The sequence below is a fragment of the Mauremys mutica genome, chromosome 7 (genome assembly GCF_020497125.1).
Source record: "Mauremys mutica isolate MM-2020 ecotype Southern chromosome 7, ASM2049712v1, whole genome shotgun sequence".
Lineage (NCBI taxonomy): Eukaryota > Metazoa > Chordata > Testudines > Geoemydidae > Mauremys > Mauremys mutica.
In genome coordinates this window covers 46,756,692-46,778,323 of record NC_059078.1, presented here as the reverse complement: position 1 = coordinate 46,778,323, position 21,632 = coordinate 46,756,692, and the positions used below count along the sequence as shown (strand labels likewise).

Sequence of the window (21,632 nt, the reverse complement as noted above, 5' to 3'; positions counted from 1 at the left end):
AGAGAGTCCAGCGGAGGGCAACAAAAATGATTAGGGGGCTGGAGCACATGACTTATGAGGAGAGGCTGAGGGAACTGAGATTGTTTAGCCTGCAGAAGAGAAGAATGAGGGGGGATTTGATAGCTGTTTTCAACTACCTGAAAGGGGGTTCCAAAGAGGATGGATTTAGACTGTTCTCAGTGGTAGAAGATGACAGAACAAGGAGTAATGGTCTCAAGTTGCAGAGGGGGAGGTTTAGGTTGGACATTAGGAAAAACTTTTTCACTAGTAGGGTGGTGAAGAACTGGAATGGGTTACCTAGGGAGGTGGTGGAATCTCCTTCCTTAGAGGTTTTTAAGGTCAGGCTTGACAAAGCCCTGGCTGGGATGATTTAGTTGGGTTTTGTCCTGCTTTGAGCAGGGGGTTGGACTAGATGACCTCCTGAGGTCCCTTCCAACCCTGAGATTCTATGATTCTATGATTTGGGAAGAAAACAGGGAGGAGGATGTCCTGGTTTACGTGAAAAGCGGACACCACCTTAGGGAGGAAGGAGGGAAGCAGGTGCACCTTGTCTTTGTGGAAGATCGTATAAGGAGGGTCAGCTGTCAGGGCGCAAAGTTCTGAGACTCGCCTCGCCGAAGTGATAGCGACGAGGAAGGCCGTCTTCCAGGAAAGATATAAAAGGGAACACGTGGCCATAGGCTCGAAAGGGGGCCCCCATGAGTTTGGCTAAGACCAGGTTTAAGTCCCAGGTAGGGGCTGGGCGCCGGACCTATGGGTACAACCATTCTAGTCCCTTAAGGAACCTGGAAACCATCGGGTTAGAAAAAATAGAACGGCCACCTTCGCTTGGTCGGAAGGCCGAGATAGCTGCCAGGTGTACACAGCGGTAGGGGGATTGGTTCCGTCACTGATAGGTCGAACAGCAGGGTGTACCAATGCTGCCTCGGCCATGCTGGAGCAATGAGAATGAGGTTGGCCCTGTCCCTCCGGAGCTTGAGCAGCACTCTGTGAATGAGGGGAAAGGGCGGAAAGGCATAAAACAGGTGTCTCGTCCACGGGAGGAGAAAAGCGTCTGAGAGAGAGCCCGGGGAGCGTCCCTGGTAGGAGCAGAACACGTGGCATTTCCTGTTCTCTCTGGAGGCAAAGAGATCTACTCGGGGAAAGCCCCACCTCTGGAAAACTGTATGGATGACATCGGGATGGATTGACCATTTGTGAGACAGGAATGACCTGCTGAGGCGATCTGCCAGGGTGTTCTGTACTCCTGGGAGAAAGGACGCTACTAAATGAATAGAGTGGGCTATGCAAAAGTCCCACAGGTGGATGACTTCTTGGCAAAGCAGGGAGGAGCGCGCCCCGCCCTGCTTGTTTATGTAGAACATTGTCGTCGTGTTGTCCGTGAACACGGATACACAGTGGCCTTGTAGATGGACTCGAAACGCCTTGCACGCCAGGCGGGCTGCTCTCAGCTCCCTCACGTTGATATGTAAGGCCAGCTCGTGGGGTGACCAGAGGCCTTGAGTGTGTAGGTTCCCGAGGTGGGCACCCCAACCCAGAGATGACGCATCTGTGGTCAGAGCCACTGAGGGTTGGGGAGGGTGGAACGGTACCCCTGCGCAAACTACCACGGGGTCCAACCACCAAGTGAGGGAGTCGAGGATTGTCCCAGGGATCGTGACCACCGAGTCTATATTGTCCCTGTGTGGGCGATATAGTGAAGCGAGCCATGTCTGAAAACGCCGAAGCCGGAGTTTCACGTACAGGGTCACAAAGGTGCATGACGCCATGTGACCTAGGAGGCCGAGACAGGTACGCACGGACGTTGTCGGGAAGGATTGGAGACTTCGAATGATCGAAGATATTGTCTGGAAACGTGGCAGAGGGAGGCAGGCCCTGGCCAGATTGGAGTCCAGAACTGCTCCAATAAATTCTATACGCTGCGTTGGAGTTAGAGTAGACTTTTCAACGTTGACCATAAGGCCTAGCCTCTGGAAGAGGTCTGTGACCATACGCAGGTGTTGGGATACCTGCAGCTGGGAAGTCCCTCGAATGAGCCAATCATCGAGGTACGGGTAAACGTGTATTCGACGACGGCGGAGGGTGGCAGCGACTACGGCCATGCATTTGGTGAAGACTCTCGGGGCCATAGAGAGGCCGAAGGGGAGCACCGTGAACTGGTAGTGCTGGTGGTTGACGAAAAATCGAAGATAGCGGTGGTGTGGCGGGTAAATGGCAATATGGAAGTACGCGTCCTTCATATCGAGGGCGGCATACCAGTCTCCAGGATCCAGGGATGGGATAATGGTCCCCAGGGTTACCATGCAGAACTTGAGTTTTACCATAAATCTGTTGAGTTCTCGCAGGTCTAGGATTGGTCGAAGACCTCCCTTTGGCTTGGGGATTAAGAAGTAACGGGAATAAAACCCCCTGCCCCTCATGCCCGCTGGCACCTCCTCTATGACACCTAGACTCAGGAGTGTATGGATCTCTTGCAAGAGGAATTGCTCGTGAGAGGGGTCCCTGAAGAGGGACGGGTAGGGAGGGTAGGAGGGAGGGGGAGAAACAAATTGGAGGCGATATCCCGCTTCCACCGTGCGGAGGACCCAGCTGTCGGAGGTTATCTGGGATCAGGCAGGGAGGAAATGGGAGAGACGGTTGGAAAAGGATGAAGGATCCGGTAGGGAAACTGGTGGGTCATCCTCGGGCATCCCATCAAAAGTTTTGTTTTGACCCCGAGGATGGTTTCGGGGGCAGTTGAGTTTGGTTTCCCTGGTTGCCAGATTGTCTCCGCCGGTTCACCCTGCCACGACATCTGGTGTCTTGTCGCGGCCTGGGTTGATTATAGTGGCAGTATGGCTGGGGCCTGAAGGACCTACGTTGGGTTACCGGAGTGTGCATGCCCAACGAGCGCATTGTAATGCGGTTGTCCTTGAGGCTTTGCAGTCTTGGGTCGGTTTTCTCTGAAAAGAGACCCTGACCATCAAAGGGTAGATCCTGAATCATCTGCTGCAATTCAGGTGGGAGAGTCGAAGCTTGGAGCCAGGATATGCGCCTCATCGTTATCCCAGAGGCAAGAGTTCTGGCCGCCAAGTCTGCTGAATCCAGGGAGGCCTGGAGGGCGGTTCTGGCTACTTTTTTACCCTCTTCCAAAAGGGCCATAAATTCTGCACGGGAGTCTTGTGGCAGGAGTTCAGTGAACTTGCCTACAGGCACCCATGTATTAAAGTTGTAACGGCTCAGGAGGGCCTGCTGGTTGGCCACCCTAAGCTGAAGGCCGCCAGCTGAGTAGAAATTACGGCCTAGAAGGTCCATGCGCCTCGCCTCCTTAGCCTTAGGAGTCGGCGCCTGCTGGCCATGCCGTTCCCGTTCATTGACAGATTGTACTACCAGTGAGCAGGGAGGAGGGTGGGTATATAAATATTCATAGCCCTTTGACGAGACCATGTATTTTCTTTCCACTCCCCGAGCCGTCGGTGGAATGGAGGCTGGGGACTACCAGATGGTATCTGCATTGTTTTGAATAGTACGGATGAAGGGGAGGGCCACTCGAAGGGGGCATCTGCCGTCAATATGTCCACCACTGGGTCCTCTACTTCTGCCACCTCCTCGACCGGTAGGTTCATGTTTTGAGCTACCCTCCGTAACAAGTCCTGATGAGCCCGAAGGTCAATAGGAGGAGACCTGAGGAGGATGTTCCTGCTACCACCTCATCAGGCGAGGAGGAGGAGGAGAGGCCCGGTACCAAGGGGTCCTGTGGTGGGTCAGTGAGTGGCGGAGCTCCTTGTGCGTCAGGAGGAACTTCGGGTTCCGCAGAAACAATTGGCGCTTCGTCCATGCCCGTGGGAGGAGGCCGGCTGACCGTGGCTTCGGGGGCTCTATGGTCAGAGGGACCTGATCGCTGAGCCGCGAATGGGGCACCTTGCGCCTCGTGGTACGCCCACAGAGTCCAGAAAGCCCATTGAGGAGGGCCTTGCTCTTGGCCTTGTGGCTCGGACTGCTGGTAGGAAGCACTGCCGGCGTGGGACGAGATGGATGGGTGCCTCGAAGGCCATGGTGGTGCCGAGAGGCCCTGGGACGGTGCCGCCGATTCAGCCGTTCGGTCCCGGGGTGGTACCGAAGAACGGTACCGGTCCTGTCGGTGCCGGGACTGAGATTGGGACCATCTACTGCGCCGGTGCCGGGAGGTCGACCGGGATCTCGAGTCTCTGTGGTGAGAATGGCTGCGGGACGTACGGTACCGAGAGCCGGACCGGTGCCGATAGTGTCTGTCCGGGGACCGGGATCGTGAGCGTCTCCGCGAGTACGACCGGTAACGCTATGGAGAGCGGTACTGGGACTACAAGCGGTGCCAGGATCGGGATCGGCGTGAGCGGGAACGTCTCCGAGATCGGGATCTGGAGTGACGCCTCTCTTGGTGGTCAGGGGAAGGAGGCCTCATAATGGCCGGCTTGCCAACCGACTTGACGACCCGCACCGCCGGTGCCGGGGGTTGAAGCTGTGTCGACTCTGTTAGTGCAATTAGCTCTCGTGCCGTCAAGAAAGTCTCGGGAGTTGAAGGGAGAGCTAGCTCAACCGCAGCGTGAACCGGGGAGCTGTGTGGTACCGGACTCAACGGCCCTTGCAGTGCCGGAATCGACAGTGCCGTGCTAGGAGGAACTTGGAGCTGCGGTGCCGGAGTTGATGGTGCCGGCGCAGGTACCGGGGTCCGGCCTGCGGGCCTGGGTGCATGATCCTTTTTAGAGGATGTGGCCAGCGCAGCCCGACGTTTCCCCGAGGGAGAAAGGGATCGGTGCCGGGGAGCCGGTGCCGGGTCTCCGTACTGGAGTGAGCTGGTGCCGAAGGTGCACTCCTCACCGATGCAGACTGCTGGGCGGTTGGTGCCGGCGCCGCAGGGCTAAGTGCCGATTCCATTAGGAGCTGCTTTAAGCGAAAGTCCCGCTCCTTCTTTGTTCTTGGCTTGAACGATTTACAAATTCGACACTTATCAGGAAGGTGAGACTCTCCTAAGCACTTCAGGCAAGATTCATGAGGGTCTCCCACCAGCATCGGCTTCTGGCAGGCCGAGCACGACTTAAACCCCGGTGCCTTGGGCATGAGCCCGCACCGGGTCAGGGGGAAAAGGGGCTAGTCCCCCAATCCCCCGGTGGACTACAAATACTAACTACAACTAAACTAGTAAAAGCTAACTATAACTACACTAAAGTTGAACTATATACACAATAAGCTAGAAATAAGAGCGAGCAGCTAGGGCTGTGGAGGACAGCGATGCCACACTCCACTGTTCCAACGACCGTCACGGGCGGTAAGAAGGAACCGAGGGGCGGATGGGTCGGCAGGGGTATATATCTGGCACTATAGCGGCGCCACTCCAGGGGGCGCCCGGCCGACCCACCGAGTGTTGCTAGGGTAAAAATCTTCCGACGGGCATGCACGCGGCGCGCACACACATAACTGGCATGCTTATGAGCAATCACTCGAAGAAGAACAAGAATGTTACCAAGAAAGTTAATTTTAAAAGAAAATCAGCTCAACAAGCCTCTTCTTAATTTATTTAACACATTTTTATTTCTGACGAGAGACAATGATCTAACTCAGAATTTATTTTGCTAGGGCTCTCTCTGTTTTCGAGCACCAATTAGGTAAGTTTTGAAAAAGCTGATGCTATGCTATAGGAAAAATTTACATTTACGAACTGTGTTGAATAATCCTTCAGAGTCATTTATGGAAAAGTTCTTAAAGGTAGTCCTTGAAGTTCATGTGTTTGTTATTAAACAGAGCTACTCACACACAGATACCATAAGAATCCTTAAAATATTGAATGATCAATCAATAAAAATCACCATCAGTTTTTGGCAATGGAAATTTTAGACATCAGAAGAGTTGAGAGCATCCACAATTTCAGATGTAGTCAATAGCAGCCGCAGATGCTCACTACCTCTAAAAGTCACGCCCAGAATAATTTGCTAATATTATTCCACAGGTTCCCAAGATGCCACACGTACAACAATCATTTCTTAGATGGAGTTAATGGTGTGCAACACAACACTTGTTTCTACATATGGTGGAATAAAAAAGAGTGTTCTCACTGTACCTACCACATACAACTGTTTCCAGAGGATAGCCCATTCCTGGAGCGTTGCTGTGACTTCAGTCACAACAGAATCTTCAAGTGGAACTACTGTTTCATACTGCCTGTAAAAGAGAGAAAAATATTGTTTACAAAGGCTCTCATGAAAAGGTAGAAACAACAAAAATGACCTGAAATCCATGTGAGCAATATATAGCGAAAAGGACAATTATTACAACATGCTCTCCAAAAACTGACCAATTAGACTGCCTTTCCAGGGGGCTCTAAATTGAGCTCTGAAGCCATAGGAATGTTTACACTGTTTTCTTTTTATACCAAATTTTACTTTGTGACACAAAGACATTATTATTTATATTACAAACAATTAAATAAAAATAGGTACTTTGCATTTCTAATTTCTATAGATTTAGTCTATTAAATGTTAAATATTTCTAAGAATTTTTGAACACCGTATTTTAGCACTAGCCCTCTGCTATGCTGACCACCGTTACATATCATCTTCAGGAAGCAGCTCAACTGTCACTCCATTATCTTCCACAGGAACCTGCAAGGAGAGGAAGTATTTTCTAATTATATGAGGGCACTATTTAATTATAATTGTAGTAAAGTTCAGTATTAGAGTCTTCTTGATTATGATGCACTAATATCCCTTATGACCCATCCTATGTCCATCCCACAGCCAAAGTAACCAGGTTGTGCCTGGGGAGTTCCACAGGATTGAGTTTTCTCCTCAAGACTATGCTGATCCTCTCCCCTATGTTCAGCACTCTGGCCAACAAATCCATTACTCTATGGATCCACTAGTTCTGTTCCTTCCTCAGCCCAGAGAGCATTTAATGCAGTGGGTTACATTGTCTCTGTGTGGGTTTCCTGTCCACCAACTAAGCAGAAGTATCACACTAGTTCCACTGTGTTCAGGGTCTTCCACACCCATAGAGCAAGAAGCAGGATTCCTTCACACCCTCTGAACACACGGTATGGTAATAATATAATGTGATATAGTGTAATAATCTGCTTTTTATATTATCGGAGCCAGGGGCGGCTCTAGGTATTTTGCCGCCCCAAGCACGGCAGGCAGGCTGCCTTCGGCGGCTTGCCTGCGGGAGGTCCCTGGTCCTGCGGATTCGACAGCACGCCTGCGGGAGGTCTGCCAAAGCCGCGGGACCAGTGGACCCTCCGCAGGCAGGCCGCCGAAGGCAATCTGCCAGACGCCCTCACAGCGACCGGCAGAGCACCCAGGTGGCTTGCCGCCCCAGGCACGCACTTGGCGTGCTGGTGCCTGGAGCCACCAGTTCCTTTACTTAGCCTTTTAAGTGGAACAAATACAAATGCTAGGTATTGTACAACTGGCAAGAACTATAAAAGTAAAGTGTATCTAAAGCTTCTACTACTCCAGCAATTAAAAAACAAAAGCAAAAATCTGTGACAGGCATCAGTGTTTCTGAAATATCAAGTGCTAGATTGTGGAATTTATTCACAGATCTGAGTAGAGGAGTGATGTAGGAGCTACACTGACTCTAAAGAATCTCCAGAAGAAACTGCTTCAGGAGGCACAATCCCAGAACTTCAAAGAACACTAGAGGCATGCAACCACTGCCCTTCCTCTTAGATGGTACAGTTTTCTCTCCGCTCTCTGCACCTAGCCAGCTCTGTGAACTTTTGCAGCGGGTAGGGCTATGGTTTCACCTACTCCCCACCACATTTCAGCTACTTGTCTCCCCCACACCCATGCAGGATGTGAAAGACAGAGAAAGAAAGCAAAGTCATTTTTCCCCTTACCTTCCCCTTGTGTACTCATGCTAGCTCCAAATAAATAACAGAAATTGAAGATTTATCTAAATAAAAAGACTGAATCTTTTTACATGTAAAACCAAATTCTCAAAACAAACTTTCATTTGGTTTTCCCATCATCTTTGCAACATTTAATTTTAATCCATTTAGCCAAGAGTTTTATAATTGTGCCTCACTACAAACTAAAGCTAATGTTAGAAAATGGTTACAAAATTGAGTGAATATGTGTTTCTCTAAATACCCAGGGACTAGAAAACTAGCACACACAACGGCCCTTACAGCATTCCTAGCTTTCCCCAAACTCCCATTTAAATCAATGATTTAAATCAATTCATATTCGCTTACTGATTTGGGATATTAAACAGGGTATTTTCCCTTGTTCTATCATCTCTTTTACCCCATCCTATCCAAGAACAGAAATTATAAACTGCAGATTTAGCCACCAATGGGCTAAAGGAGGCCGATGTACCTTACAGTGGTGGTTGGTGCACACAGCAATCAACAAATGTCAGCAAAGACTGATACAATTGTTAATGCCAGATGAAGGTGTGAGATGACCAGGTAGTCTCCTCACAAACTTCTGAGGCAGATGCTTATGCTCAACGAGCCAAGAAGTTGTCACACCTCTTGTTACCTGGGGTTCTTTCAACCCAAAGCTCTTGGTAACTTTACTCTGTACGAGGAGGTGTCAGGAAATAAATCAGGGGAGACACGGCCGTCCGACCGATAGATGGCTGGCACAAACAGGACAACACAAGAGTGCTTTCACTTAAAGCTAAACTTTACTTAGTCTCAAGCACTTACACACGTCTGCAACAAGTTAGTAAAACACCCCCAACCCTTGATAATTACCAAAGCTGAGTGTGGCTTTCGAGTGATACAGCGGCAGCCCGTCTGCTGCTGGGGAACACAAGATGCATCCAGAGGGAGAGGCCAGTCCTGAAAGGAGTCCCACCTGTCTCAAGCTTTTTCCCCTTATTTATACATTAGTAATTAAAGAAACTTTGTTAAGTAAGCAGTTTCAAGCAAGAGGTTCCTTCTGATTATTGATTAACCAGGTGTGGGTTTTTCCAGAACTTGCTGCCTGGAGACCTCAATAGACATTCCTGGGGCATATCCTACTCTTTGAAAATGCATGTATCAGCAAATTTAACCCAATTCTTATCAGGAAGGACACAGGGTAAAGCCGCCCTTTCAGTGGCACCCTAAACCCACTCCCCTCCTGCCTTGGTCAAGCAGAGACTTGCTTTTAACAGCTTGCTGACTAGGCTGTCTTTAACAATAAGCCATAGTGGTTTCAGGCACTTTACTGGTTCGCCAAAGTCCCCCTGTACACTCTGATGGCATTTAAAATTTTGGATGTGGGCATTTGGCCTAGTCATTACAGTGGAGTGGAAGCTTTCCTACAGTTGAAGTGGAGAGTGGCTTACTGTTTAAAAGATGACTATATTAAGTACTCTAAAATCCACATGCTGGTTCGGTTTGTCTTGCAGTTTGTCGTAAATCATAGGGGGTGCAAGGAGCACAGGGTTAGTGGTACAATTATGAGGTCATTTGAGAGAGGGGTTTTCAAGATACAGCTCTACCTACAAAAAATGTGTTTATAAAACATGGTTCTTATGTTTTTTATACACACCTGGAACTAAAATGACGGCTCTGTTCCCCTGAAATTGGTATCATCCCTTCGAATTTATTTTAGCGATTGATCAGCAACCATTGCCCCTTTGAGGAAGTAATAGTGAAAAGATACTGAGGACAGAATTTGTTACTCCATGTAACAGGTTCGGACTCACCCCTGAGGCGCCTCCTGCTGGTGACTCTGGGAATTAGCTCGTTCCAGGCAATGGAGGCTGGTGATCCACCTGTCCTCTGCAGGCTGGTGATCCACCTGTCCTCTGGCCCCCCGTGTCCCTCCCTGGACCCGGTGCCCTTTCACATGGGGTGCTGCCCCCTAGCAGTAACCCCTTTCTCACTGGGTCTCCCCTCCTTGGGGAACCCTCACCCTCTATCCCCACCTTGCCTCAGTATTGGCTACTGCCAGTCATTGTCCAGCCCCACACTCTGGGGCAGACTGCAGTATCAGCCTACTCATCACAGGCAAGGAGGGTTTGGACCTGCTGCCCTGGCCTATCCCTGGGCTGCCCTCTGCAACCCCCAGTACCTGTTGTCCCACTGCTAGGCCGCAGCCTGGGGCTTTCTAGGCTGGAGCTCCCCAGCCTTCCCCAGCCCTGCTTCACCCTAGGTACTTATCTCGGCTCCTAAGCAGCCAGGCCCATCTCTCTCTATAGCCAGAGAGAGATTGTCTCGGCTTCTGGCTTCCCTGGCCTTTTTTTAAGGCCTGTGGCTCAGTTTGGGGCGTGGACCCAGCTGCAGCCACTTCCTCAATCAGCCCAGCCTTTTAAAGCCACAGCTCTCAAGCTCTGCCAGGCTGCTTTTAAACCCCTCACAGCAGGAGCAGAGTCCACCCTGCTACACACCCCCCACCTCAAGAACCCCTCCACCAGGGGGCAGGTGGGGTGCTCTACCGGCCTAGCTTTCTCCTCAGCTGGGCCTGCAGAGAATCTCTCTCTTGCCGCAGGCTCTCCGTTGCTTGGAGCAGCCTGCTTGTTTCCTCCATGGTCTGGGTCCCCACTGTAGACCTCCCTGGTCCTATGTGGGTTCCCACATCCGTTTGGGTCCCCACCTCGGCCCTCTTGGCCCTTGTGTGGGTTCCCTGTTTAAGGTGGGGCCTCTCTACCCCAGCCCCTTTCTCTTTAGGGGCCTCAGTCTGGACTACCCCTTCCTGGCGGTTAGTTCCAGACCGAGCCTTAGTTTCAGGCACTTCCCCTTTTTGCCTTAGGGGGCAGTGCCTCTTTATGTGGCCCTTGGTGTGGCAGTGGAAGCACCTTTGGCGCCTTCCCCCTGCCACGGCCCTAGTTCTGCTTGTTTGGGCCCCAGCCCTTTCTTCTGGGCTGGCCCGGGCCTTGGGAGCTCCATGAGGGCACTCCCTCTTCAGGTGTCCCTGCTCCCCACAAGCCCAACAAGTTTGGAGCCCCACTGTTAACTTCACAGGGGGCACTCGAGTCTGGTAGGGACACTCCCTTCTGAAGTGTCCCCGTCGCCCACAGGCAAAACAGTCTTTAGGCCTCGGCACTGGCCTCCAGTCCAAGGTGCCTGGCCCCTGTTGAGGTCCATGTGCCCGCCCCCGCAGCAGCTGAAGCAGCCGCGCTTGCTGCTCGGCGAGCCGGGCCACATAGGCTCTCCAATAATAGTCTCTGTTCATTTTCTTCCGTCTGCCAAGTCTCAAAGTCCAGGCAATAGTCCCAAAGTCCTTGCCCTGGCCCCTTGTAGCAGGGGCGGACCGCTATGCCCACATTCTCCACCACGTGTAACAGGTTCGGATTCACCCCTGCGGCGCCTCCTGCTGGAGACTCTGGGAATTAGATCGTTCCAGGCAATGGAGCGCCCTCTGCAGGCTGGTGATCCACCTGTCCTGTGGCCCCCGTGTCCCTCCCTGGACCCGGTGCCCTTTCACATGGGGTGCTGCCCCCTAGCAGTAACCCCTTTCTCACTGGGTCTCCCCTCCTTGGGGAACCCTCACCCTCTATCCCCACCTTGCCTCAGTATTGGCTACTGCCAGTCATTGTCCAGCCCCACACTCTGGGGCAGACTGCAGTATCAGCCTACTCATCACAGGCAAGGAGGGTTTGGACCTGCTGCCCTGGCCTACCCCTGGGCTGCCCTCTGCAACCCCCAGTACCTGTTGGCCCACTGCTAGGCCGCAGCCTGGGGCTTTCTAGGCTGGAGCTCCCCAGCTCCTCAGCCTTCCCCAGCCCTGCTTCACCCTAGGTACTTATCTCAGCTCCTAAGCAGCCAGGCCCATCTCTCTCTATAGCCAGAGAGAGACTGTCTCGGCTTCTGGCTTCCCTGGCCTTTTTTTATAAGGCCTGTGGCTCAGTTTGGGGCGTGGCCCCAGCTGCAGCCACTTCCTCAATCAGCCCAGCCAGTGATGAGCTGCCAAAATCTTAACAATGGGTTCCCTATAAAAAGTTCTGATTTAACAACGGGTTCCCTATAAAAAGTTCTGATTTAAGGGATGTGCAACAGCATGTATTTTTTGTACCAATAGGGTTACCATACGTCCATATTTTCCCAGGAGGTGATTAAGAACCGAAAAGCCTGACATGTCCAGGAAAATATAGATGTATTTTAACCCTACCTAAAGTTCTTTTTTAAAAAGATGGGGCTGAACTAGAAATGAGCTCCGTTTTACATGTGTGGGTGGTGATCAGGGACAGTCTCAATTTTTGGGTCTTTTTCTTATATAGGCTCCTATTACCCCTCACCCCCGTCCCGATTTTTCACATTTGCTGTCTGGTCACTCTAGGGTGTGCACATGTGTGGGTCCCAGCTGCTCCCTGCCCCCCCCTCATTAAAGCATGTGTGCAGGGTTACTGCCCTGGGAACTGCAGGGCACCAGTGGATGTGGGGCTGGCTGCAGATAGGGGCGTGGGGCAGGGCTAGCTGGAGGCAGGGAGTGACACGGGCTGGCTGTGGGCAGGTGATGCAGACGGGCGGGCTGCGGGTGGCTGTGGGCAGGGGGTGGCTGCGGGCGGCTGTGGGCAGAGGCTGGCTGCAGGCAGGGGGTGGCTGTGGCAGGGGCTGCGGGCAGAGGGTGGCTGCGGGCAGAGGGTGGCTGGGGACAGAGGGTGGGGCAGGGGCAGGCTGCAGGCAGGGGGGTGGCTGCAGGCAGGGGGGTGGCTGGGGGCAGGGGGTGGCTGGGGGCGGCTGCAGGCAGGGGGCTGGCTGGGGGCAGGGGCTGGCAGGGGGCGGCTGCGGGCAGGGGGCTGGCTGCGGGCAGGGGGCTGGCAGGGGGCGGCTGTGGGCAGGGGGCTGGCTGCGGGTGGCTGGGGGCAGGGGCTGGCTGCGGGCAGGGGGTGGCTGGGGGCAGGGGGTGGCTGTGGGCAGGGGGCTGGCTGCGGGTGGCTGGGGGCAGGGGCTGGCTGCGGGCTGGGGGTGGCTGTGGGCAGGGGGCTGGCTGCGGGCAGGGGGCTGGCTGGGGGCAGGGGGCTGGCTGCGGGGGGCTGGGGGCAGGGGCTGGCTGGGGCTGGGGGTGGCTGGGGCTGGGGGCAGGAGCTGGCTGGGGGCGGCTGGGGGCAGGGGCTGGCTGGGGCTGGGGGCAGGAGCTGGCTGGGGGCGGCTGGGGGCAGGGGCTGGCTGGGGGCGGCTGGGGCTGGGGGCAGGGGCTGGCTGGGGGCAGGGGCTGGCTGTGGCTGCGGGCAGGCAAGGCGGGGGAGGGGCGCAGATACTCACACGGTGGGAGCAGCAGGACGCAGCCGGAGCCCCAGGGCCAGAGGTCCAAAGAGCAGGAGCAGCAACAGGGCCAGGAGGCAGCTCACACGGCTCTCGCAGCACAGCGCAGCGCCCCCCGGTGGCCGGGAGGAGGAATTACAGGCTTCCCAGGCAGAGCCCATCAAAGCTTCCCTCGCAGGGAAGCCAGTTAACAAGCGGTTCTAAAACCGCTTCTAAATTTAACAACAGGTTCGCGCGAACCCGTGCGAATCGGCTCCAGCTCACCCCTGAGCCCAGCCTTTTAGAGCCACAGCTCTCAAGCTCTGCCAGGCTGCTTTTAAACCCCTCACAGCAGGAGCAGGGTCCACCCTGCTACACTCCAACATGGAGTAAACAGACTAACTAAGAGACTGAAATGTACACGATGACATACTGTGGCCATTGAAACTGAGCTACAATGAAGTACTATAAGTTTGAGCTCTACCCTTGGCAGCATTTGTGGAATGTGTGTTTTACTTGTTCATTGCTCTGCATTCTGCAGGGGTTGCTTTTGGATACATTGATCTGAGATCGAAAGTTTTGGTTTAAGAGCAATATTTTTAAATGCTCAAAAATCAACATGCACACCTGATTTTTAAATTATTTATTTTATTTATTTATTTTTACTTTAGAAGTATTGTCAAGGAAAATAGCTGTGATTAAATACAGGGGAGATGAAAGACTAGTAAACAAGGTAATACAGTCATGACATGTTTACAGCTAAGATTTTGTCACGGATATTTTTAGTAAAAGTCATGGACAGGTCATGGGCAATAATGAAAAATTCACGGAAGCCTGTGTCCTGTCTCTGACTTTTACTAAAAATATCCATGACAAAATGAGGCACCTTGGCAGCTGTGGGCAGGCTGGGAGCTCCAGGGTCCCCCTCCACTGGCAGCTCCAAGCTGCAGAGGTCCCACCTGCCTCCGGGGGTACCCTCTGCCACTCGTGGCAGCGGGGGTATCCCACAGCTCCCTGCCTTCGCAGGTGGCAGAGAACCCTGCAGATCCCAGCCAGTGCTGGCTGAAGTCATGGCGGTCTTTGGAAGTCACAAAATCCATGACTTCCGTGTCCTCCATAACTAAATTGCAGCCTTATTCCTGTTCAACAATTTCCTATGTGACTGAGTATCAGAGGGGTAGCCGTGTTAGTCTGGATCTGTAAAAGCAGCAAAGAGTCTTGTGGCACCTTATAGACTAACAGACGTTTTGGAGCATGAGCTTTCGTGGATGAATACATCCGACGAAGTGGGTATTCACCCATGAAAGCTCATGCTCCAAAAGGTCTGTTAGTCTATAAGGTGCCACAAGACTCTTTGCTGCTTCTATGTGACTGAGTAAGATCAAAGCAAAGCAAGTCACTGGGTCAACTGGTCAAGGGGTTAAATGATACATAGCCCTTCTAACATTAACTGCTCATAACATTTTCAGATTCTCATAACTTTTTGTTGCAGAGTTGGAAAAAAGAGGGAGAATTTTGGGGTGTGTTGGTGCACGGCACTGTAAATCCATACCTCCTCCAGCTGCCCCACTACCGCAGAACGGGGGTTGAAAGCAGCCCTGGAGACGGCTGTGGCTGGGATAAGCAGTGAGAGCAGCTGAGGAAGTAGCTCACCACAAGTGTGGTCAGCTCAATCAGGGCCCAGCTGGCCCTGATAAGAGGGCTGGGAGCCAGGAGCTGAAGGAGTCTCACTCCAGCCCTGGAGTGGGAAAGGCTAGCTGCCTGAGAGCAAGGTACCTGAAGCAATGCAGTGCTGGGGAAAAGGACAAGGGGAGTTCCAGCCTGGTAAACCCCCAGGCTGCAGGCCTTGTTGAAGGCCTACAAAGTTACCAGGGCTACAGAGATGTAGCCTGGGGTTAAGCAAAGGAAGCTGGTCCAACCCCCTTGCCAATGATGAGTGGCCAGTACAGACTGCAGTTTGCCCCAGTGAGAGGGGGCTAGGTGATGATTGGCAGTAGCCACTGAGGCAAGCTGAGTATAGTGGGTTGGGGGTTCCCCCGTGTAGACGGGTCGGACTCACCCCTGCGGCGCCTCCTGCTGGTGACTCCGGGAATTAGCTCAGTCCAGTGTTCGGAGCGCCCTCTGCAGGCTGGTGATCCACCTGTCCTCAGGCCCCCCGTGTCCCTCCCTGGACCCGGTGCCCTTTTATTGGGGGTGCTGCCCCCTGGCAGTAACCCTTTCTCTCTGGGTTTCCCCTCCTTGGGGAACCCCCACCCTCTAGCCCCACCTTGCCTCAGTATTGGCTACTGCCAATCATTGTCTAGCCCCACACTCTGGGGCAGACTGCAGTATCAGCCTACTCATCACAGGCAAAGGGGTTTGGACCTGCTGCCTTGGCCTACCCCTGGGCTGCCCTCTGCAACCCCCAGTACCAGTTAGCCCTTCGCTAGGCCGCAGCCTGGGGCTTTCCAGGCTGGAGCTCCCAAGCTCCTCAGCCTTTCCCCAGCCCTGCTTCACCCTAGGTACCTTGCCTATAGCCCCTGCAGCCAGGCCCTTCTTAGTCTTCCTCTGCCTGAAGAGGGTCTGTACTTCTGGCTTCCCTGGCCTTTTATAGGGGCCAGCTGTCGCTCAGTTTGGGGCGTGACCTCACCTGCAGCCACTCCCTCAATCAGCCCAGCCTTGAGAGCAGCAGCTCTCAAGCCCTGCCAGGCCATTTTTAAACCCCTCAGGGCAGGAGCAGGGGTCCACCCTGCTATACCCTGGGAGGGGAGACCCAGAGTGAGAGGGTACTGCTGGGACAGAACCCCAAGGTAAAGGGGAACTGGGGTCCTGGAGGGAAATGGAGCCTGAGGCAGGCAAGCCACTGGCCCACAGAGGGCGCTCCAGAGCTGGAGTTGAGCTAATTCCCAAGATGACCAGCAGGAGGCGCCGTGACAGTGAGTCTTTGACTTTGCTACACTCCTCCATTTCTGTCCCCCTCTTCAAAGCTTGCCCTCACTGACTCCATTTCACACCTTGCACCATTCATGCATCTTCTGCCTATCTCTTGTGTCAGCTGAGTGCTGAAAGCGGTCATGAAATTCACTGTGAGGAAAAGACCACATAGTTGTCATGACCACCTCCCCCTGAATTACTGGCACCTCATAGGAACTCTCCCCATTTTCCTCCTGTTGTGATGTGGCCTGAAAGAAACTGCCAGTTCTGCAGGGGGAGATGAAGCACAGTGGCATTTTACTTGGCTTTTCCCGCACAGGAGGCCCCATATAGAGAAGACGAGCAAAATCTCTGTATCTGAGAACTCATGTACAAGGGACCCACAACCAGGGACTAAAGAGTAGACTTTCATCCAGCACAGAGCTTGTAGCTCCCAGCTGGCTTGTCTTTTACCAGTTTTACATTCAGTAGATTAAGTCAGTAGAGGATCCAAAATGGCATTTCAGCATGATACACTAGCTGTTTCTTTGGTATGAGTCAAGGAATGATGGGGGAGCCTAGAAGGGGAGGAGCTGGGAACAAAAATTCCTGTATCCTAATTGGACTCCATGTGTCTGATGGACCAAATACACAAACACCCATCTATCTGTACCAATGCTGATCATGCCACAGGTAAATAATAATGTGCATAACTCTGCACTGGCTTTTGTATGAACTCCTGGATTTCAAAGGTTTGCATAGGTATACCTGAAGGAAAAGACGGTTACTCACCATTGTAACTGTTGTTCTTCGAGATGTGTTGCTCTTATCCATTCCATGTAGGTGTGTGCGTGCCGCGTGCACGTTCGTCGGAAGACTTTTACCCTAGCAACTCAGTGGGTCGGCTGGGCGCCCCCTGGAGTGGCGCCACCATGGCGCCGGATATATACACCAGCCGACCCACCCACTCCTCAGTTCCTTCTTGCCGGCTACTCCGACAGTGGGGAAGGAGGGTGGGTTTGGAATGGATATGAGCAACACATCTCGAAGAACAACAGTTACAACGGTGAGTAACCGTCTTTTCTTCTTCGAGTGGTTGCTCATATCCATTCCATGTAGGTGATTCCCAAGCCTTACGTAGGCGGTGGGGTCGGAGTGAGATGTTGCAGAATGCAAACTGCTGAGCCAAAGGCTGCATCATCTCTGGACAGTAGACCAAAGAAGCAAAGGTCCGGATCGAGGACCAGGTAGTAGCACGACATAGCCCCTGGAAGGGTATGTGAGTCGGAAAGGCAGCAGAAGAAGCCTGAGCCCTGGTGAAACGAGCAGTAAGGTGGCTCGATGAAACATGGGCCAAGTCACAGGAGGTGCAAATGCATGACGTCATCCAAGATGAAAAGCTTTGGGAGGAGACAGGTAGGCCCTTTATTCGGTCTGCCAATACAACGAAGAGTTGGGGGCGTACAAAAAAGCTTGTCCGCTCGACATAAAAAGCGAGCGCCCTACGGATGTCTAGGGAGGGCAAATGTGCTCCGGTCGCAATTAATGGGGCTTCGGAAAGAAGACCGGAAGGAAGATATCCCGGATGATATGAAAGGTCAACAGCACCTTAGGGAGGAAGGCCGGACGTGGTCCCAACCGCCCCTTGTCCTTACGCAACATAGTGTACTGTGGGTCCACTGTGAGAGCACGAAGCTAGGAGACTTGTCCAGCTGATGCAAAGGCTGCAAGGAAAAAACTGTCCCTCAGGACAGGTATCTCAGCGAGCATGTTGTCAGTGGCTCGAATGGAGCAGGCATAAGTCTGCTTATAACCAGGTTGAAGACCCAGGAGTTGGTGGGGCGCCGAACCTGGGGGCATAAATGCCCCAAGCCCTTGAGGAACCTAGAAACCACAGCGTGTGAGAATATGAAGCGGCCACTCTCCCTTGGGAGGAAGGTAGAGACGGCTGCCAAGTGCACCCTTAATGATGAACTGTGCCAGGTGCTGCTGTTTGAAGATCATAGGCAATCCAAGAGGAAATGGATCGGAACCTCTGTGGGGGAAACCTTGTGTTTCGTAGCAGCAAAAGAAAAACTGCCAGTTGGGCAGATACATTAGCCGAGTGGAAGGCTTCCTACCACCCAGGAGAATCCTGTAGAACCGAGGCAGAACAACGTAACTCGGATCGGTTTAGGCCCACAGCAGGCATGCGGAGATGTGCAGGGATTGCAGGTCTAGGTGGTAAAGTTTGCCGTGATCCAGCGTTATGAGGTCTGGGCAAAGAGGCAGGGGAATCGGTTGGCTATCGACCGGTCTAGCAACATGGTGTATCAGTGCTGCCTGGACCACGCTGGAGCGATCATGATCAGATGCGCTCTGTCCCTGCGGAGTGTTAGCAGGACCTTGCGAACCAGCGGGAGCGGTGGGAAAGCGGATGGCAGACGGCTCGTCCACGGCATCAGAAAAGCAGCCAAGATCGAGCCCGGGGAGAGGCCTTGGCACGAGCAGAACTTCTCTCTCGTTCTGTTCCCGCGAGAGCGAAGTTCCAGAAACCTAATGGATAACATCCGGAGGAATCAACCACTTGAGAGACAGGAAGGAACTGCTGAGGCGATCCGCCAGAGTGTTCCGGACCCCTAAGAGAAAGGACGCTACCAGGTCCGTCGATTGAGCTGTGCAGGAGTCCCGGAGCTGGATAGCTCCCTGGAAAGAGAGGAGGACCGTGCTCCTCCGTGCTTGTTTATGCAACGGGTGTCCGTTGTGTTGTCTGTGAACACCGAGACACAACAGCCTTGTAGGTGCTGCTGAAACGCCTGGTATACAAGGCAGACTGCTCCCAACTCCCGGACAGTGATGTGCAATGGCAGCTGTTGAGCCAACCAAAGGTCTGGAGTGGGAAACTGACCCAAGTGAGCACCCCAGCCAAGAGATGGGGGCGTCCATCATGAGGGACACTGAGGGTGAGGCGGATGGAACAGCACCCCTGCACACATCAGGGAGGGCGTCGACCCCCAGTCGGGGGAGCCTAGGACGTTCGGAGGGATTGAGGCGACCATGACCATGCTGTCTCTGGCCGGGTGGTACACCGATGTGAGTCACGATTAAAGTGTACGGAGGCGAAGCCTGGCATGTTCGGTTACGCACGTGCAGGCAGCCATGTGGCCCAGGAAACCTAGGCAAGTTCAACGCAAAGTTGCCGGGAAGGTCTGTAGACCTTGTACAATGGTTACCATTGCGTGAAATCAAGGCGTAGGTAAGCAGGCTGTGCGATACTGAAGTCCAGGGTGGCCTCAGTTAAGTCTACTCCCTGAGTGGGAATCAGGGTGGATTTCGCTATATGGATCATCAGGCCTAAACGCAGGAATAGGACCTAGTCGACGCCCACACGAGAGGTAACTTGGGCCCCGGTGGCCCCTGGAATGAGCCAATCGTCCAGATACGGAGCACGTGTATCCGACGGTAGCGGAGAGGGCGGCGACTACAGCTAGACACTGTGAATACACAGGGGGCTGCATAGCCGTCGAGACCGGTGCTGGAAAGCTCCCCGGTACGAACCGTGGTCGAGCTCGCTATGAAGCTGCGTCCTCCGAGATCCAAGGATGGGATGACGGTCCCCATGGATACCATGCGGAACTCCAGGTATATCTGCGGGAGCTCTTGCCTGGCCGGAGTTAATGGTGCAGATATTGTCGGTGCCGCGGCAGACATCGGTGCCGGGCGATCCGACTGAGCATAGCGCTCGGCTGCGGAGCAGGCGGCTCGGACGCAGCAAGGATATTGTGCCTCTTCATCCTCCAGGAGAGGGATCCATGCCGAGTGGACGTCGGAGCCAGTGACGGCCGGTGCCGAGAGGCCTTGGCGGTACTGGTTAGTCTTCAAGGAGTGCTCCCTCGGCACTGGATCGCCGGTACCGCAGATGTAGGATAGGTCTGAGACCTCCCTTCACCTTGGGGATCAGGAACTAGTGGGGCTAGAATCTTTTGTCCCTTCGTCCTTGGAACCTCCTCTATAGCTCCGATGGTGAGGAGCGCCCGCACCTCTTGCAAGAGGAATTGCTCGTGAGAGGGGTCCCTAAGAGGGATGAGGAGGGATAGGCTTTTGCCCGAATGGTGTTAGGAGGACCCTTATTTTGGCCCCTTAGGGTCCCGACCAACGCCTATGACTGCCTCAGCGTCGCCTGCTGGCAAAGCCCTGTCCTTGTCTAGGCGCAGGGTAAGGGCGGTGAGGCTGGCGGAGAGGTCGGCAGTGAGACATCGGCATGTAGATGCCGAGAGGGAGTGCGTAGTGACCTCGCTGTCCTTTGGGCCTTGCAGCCTAGGGTCAGTTTTGAGAACAGGCCTTTGTCATTGAAGGAGAAGTCCTGTATAGTGTGCAGCAGCTGCGAGGGAAGGCTCGATAACTGGAGCCATGAAATGCGCCTCATGGCAACACCCGAGGCCAGAGTCGTGGCTGTGGAGACCGCTATATCCAACAAGGTCTGGAGGGAAGCTTTCGCCACTGCGGCCCTTTTTCCAGGAGGGCATCAAACTCTTGACGGGAGATTTGAGAAACCGACTCCGTAAATTCTCTCACCGCCGCCCATAGTAACGGCTAAGCAGGGCTTGCTGGTTTGCTACGTGAAGTTGCAGGGTGCCTGCCGAGTACATCTTATGGCCCAGGAAGTTCATTTGCCTAGCCCCCTTGGACATAGGGGCTGGTACCTGTAGGCCATGGCGTTACGTCTGATTGACGGACTAGATGACAAGGGAGCAGGGGGAAAGACGTACATATAGGTGCCCGTCGCCCCTGGAGGATACCATGCACATGCATTCGACTCCCGTGCCTATGGGCGGGATAGTGGCCACTTGGAGATTCATAGTGAATGCCACCCGTCTTGGGAGGTCCTGATGGGCCCCCAGGCCGATTAGGGGAGGGCCCAAGGAGTACGCTTCTGCCACCGCCTCATCTGGGGAGGAGGGAGAAGAAAGGCCGGGGGCAAGTGGGTCCTGTGTGGGCTCACGCTCCTGGACGACCTGCTGATCCGGTGGGATGTGGGAATCCGGTGGCAGAACCGGACTTCCTCCGTACCGGTCGGAGGGGGACGGCTAACTGTCGCCCCTGGTACCCAGTGCTCTGACGGAGAAGTTAAAGCCCTGGGCAGAGTCTCCCTCTGCAGCTCATGGCGCTCGACGCGGCACCGGGGATCGGTACCGTGAAGCCTACCGGTACCGGGAGCGAGAATGGGACCTGCGACCGGAGCGATGCCGGGAAGCCGACCGAGATCTCGAGGCTCGACGCAGGGAGTGGCTATGTGAGTCCAGTGCCTGGAGCGGTGCCGGGAGCTGGATCTGCACCGAGTGTACCAGGTCGGGGAACGGGACGCTGATCGGTGCCGCGGGTACGACCGGTACCGATATGGGGAACGGTGCCAGGACCGTGAACGGTGCCGACACCGGGCTTGGCGACAGGACCGAGAACATCTGCGGGTCTGCGATCGTGAACGGTACCGCCTTGTGGTGCCGACGCAAGGTGGCGTGAGCAAGACAGGCTTGCCGATAGACAATATAACCCGCACCGGCAGTGCCGGGGGTTAAAGCAGCGCAGGCTCTGCCCTTGCCATCAACTCCCTCGCTGTGGAAATGTTTCC

General features: G+C 53.9%; 1 protein-coding gene across 1 annotated transcript in view; it reads right to left on the bottom strand.

Moving 5' to 3' along the window:
* DOCK3 (dedicator of cytokinesis 3) overlaps positions 1-21,632 on the bottom strand; it is a 641,328-nt gene that overhangs the window by 457,867 nt on the left and 161,829 nt on the right. The window contains exon 5 of the mRNA XM_045024316.1: positions 6,078-6,174. Coding sequence (XP_044880251.1) covers positions 6,078-6,174 — 97 coding nt within the window. The remainder of the gene's footprint in view (positions 1-6,077; positions 6,175-21,632) is intronic.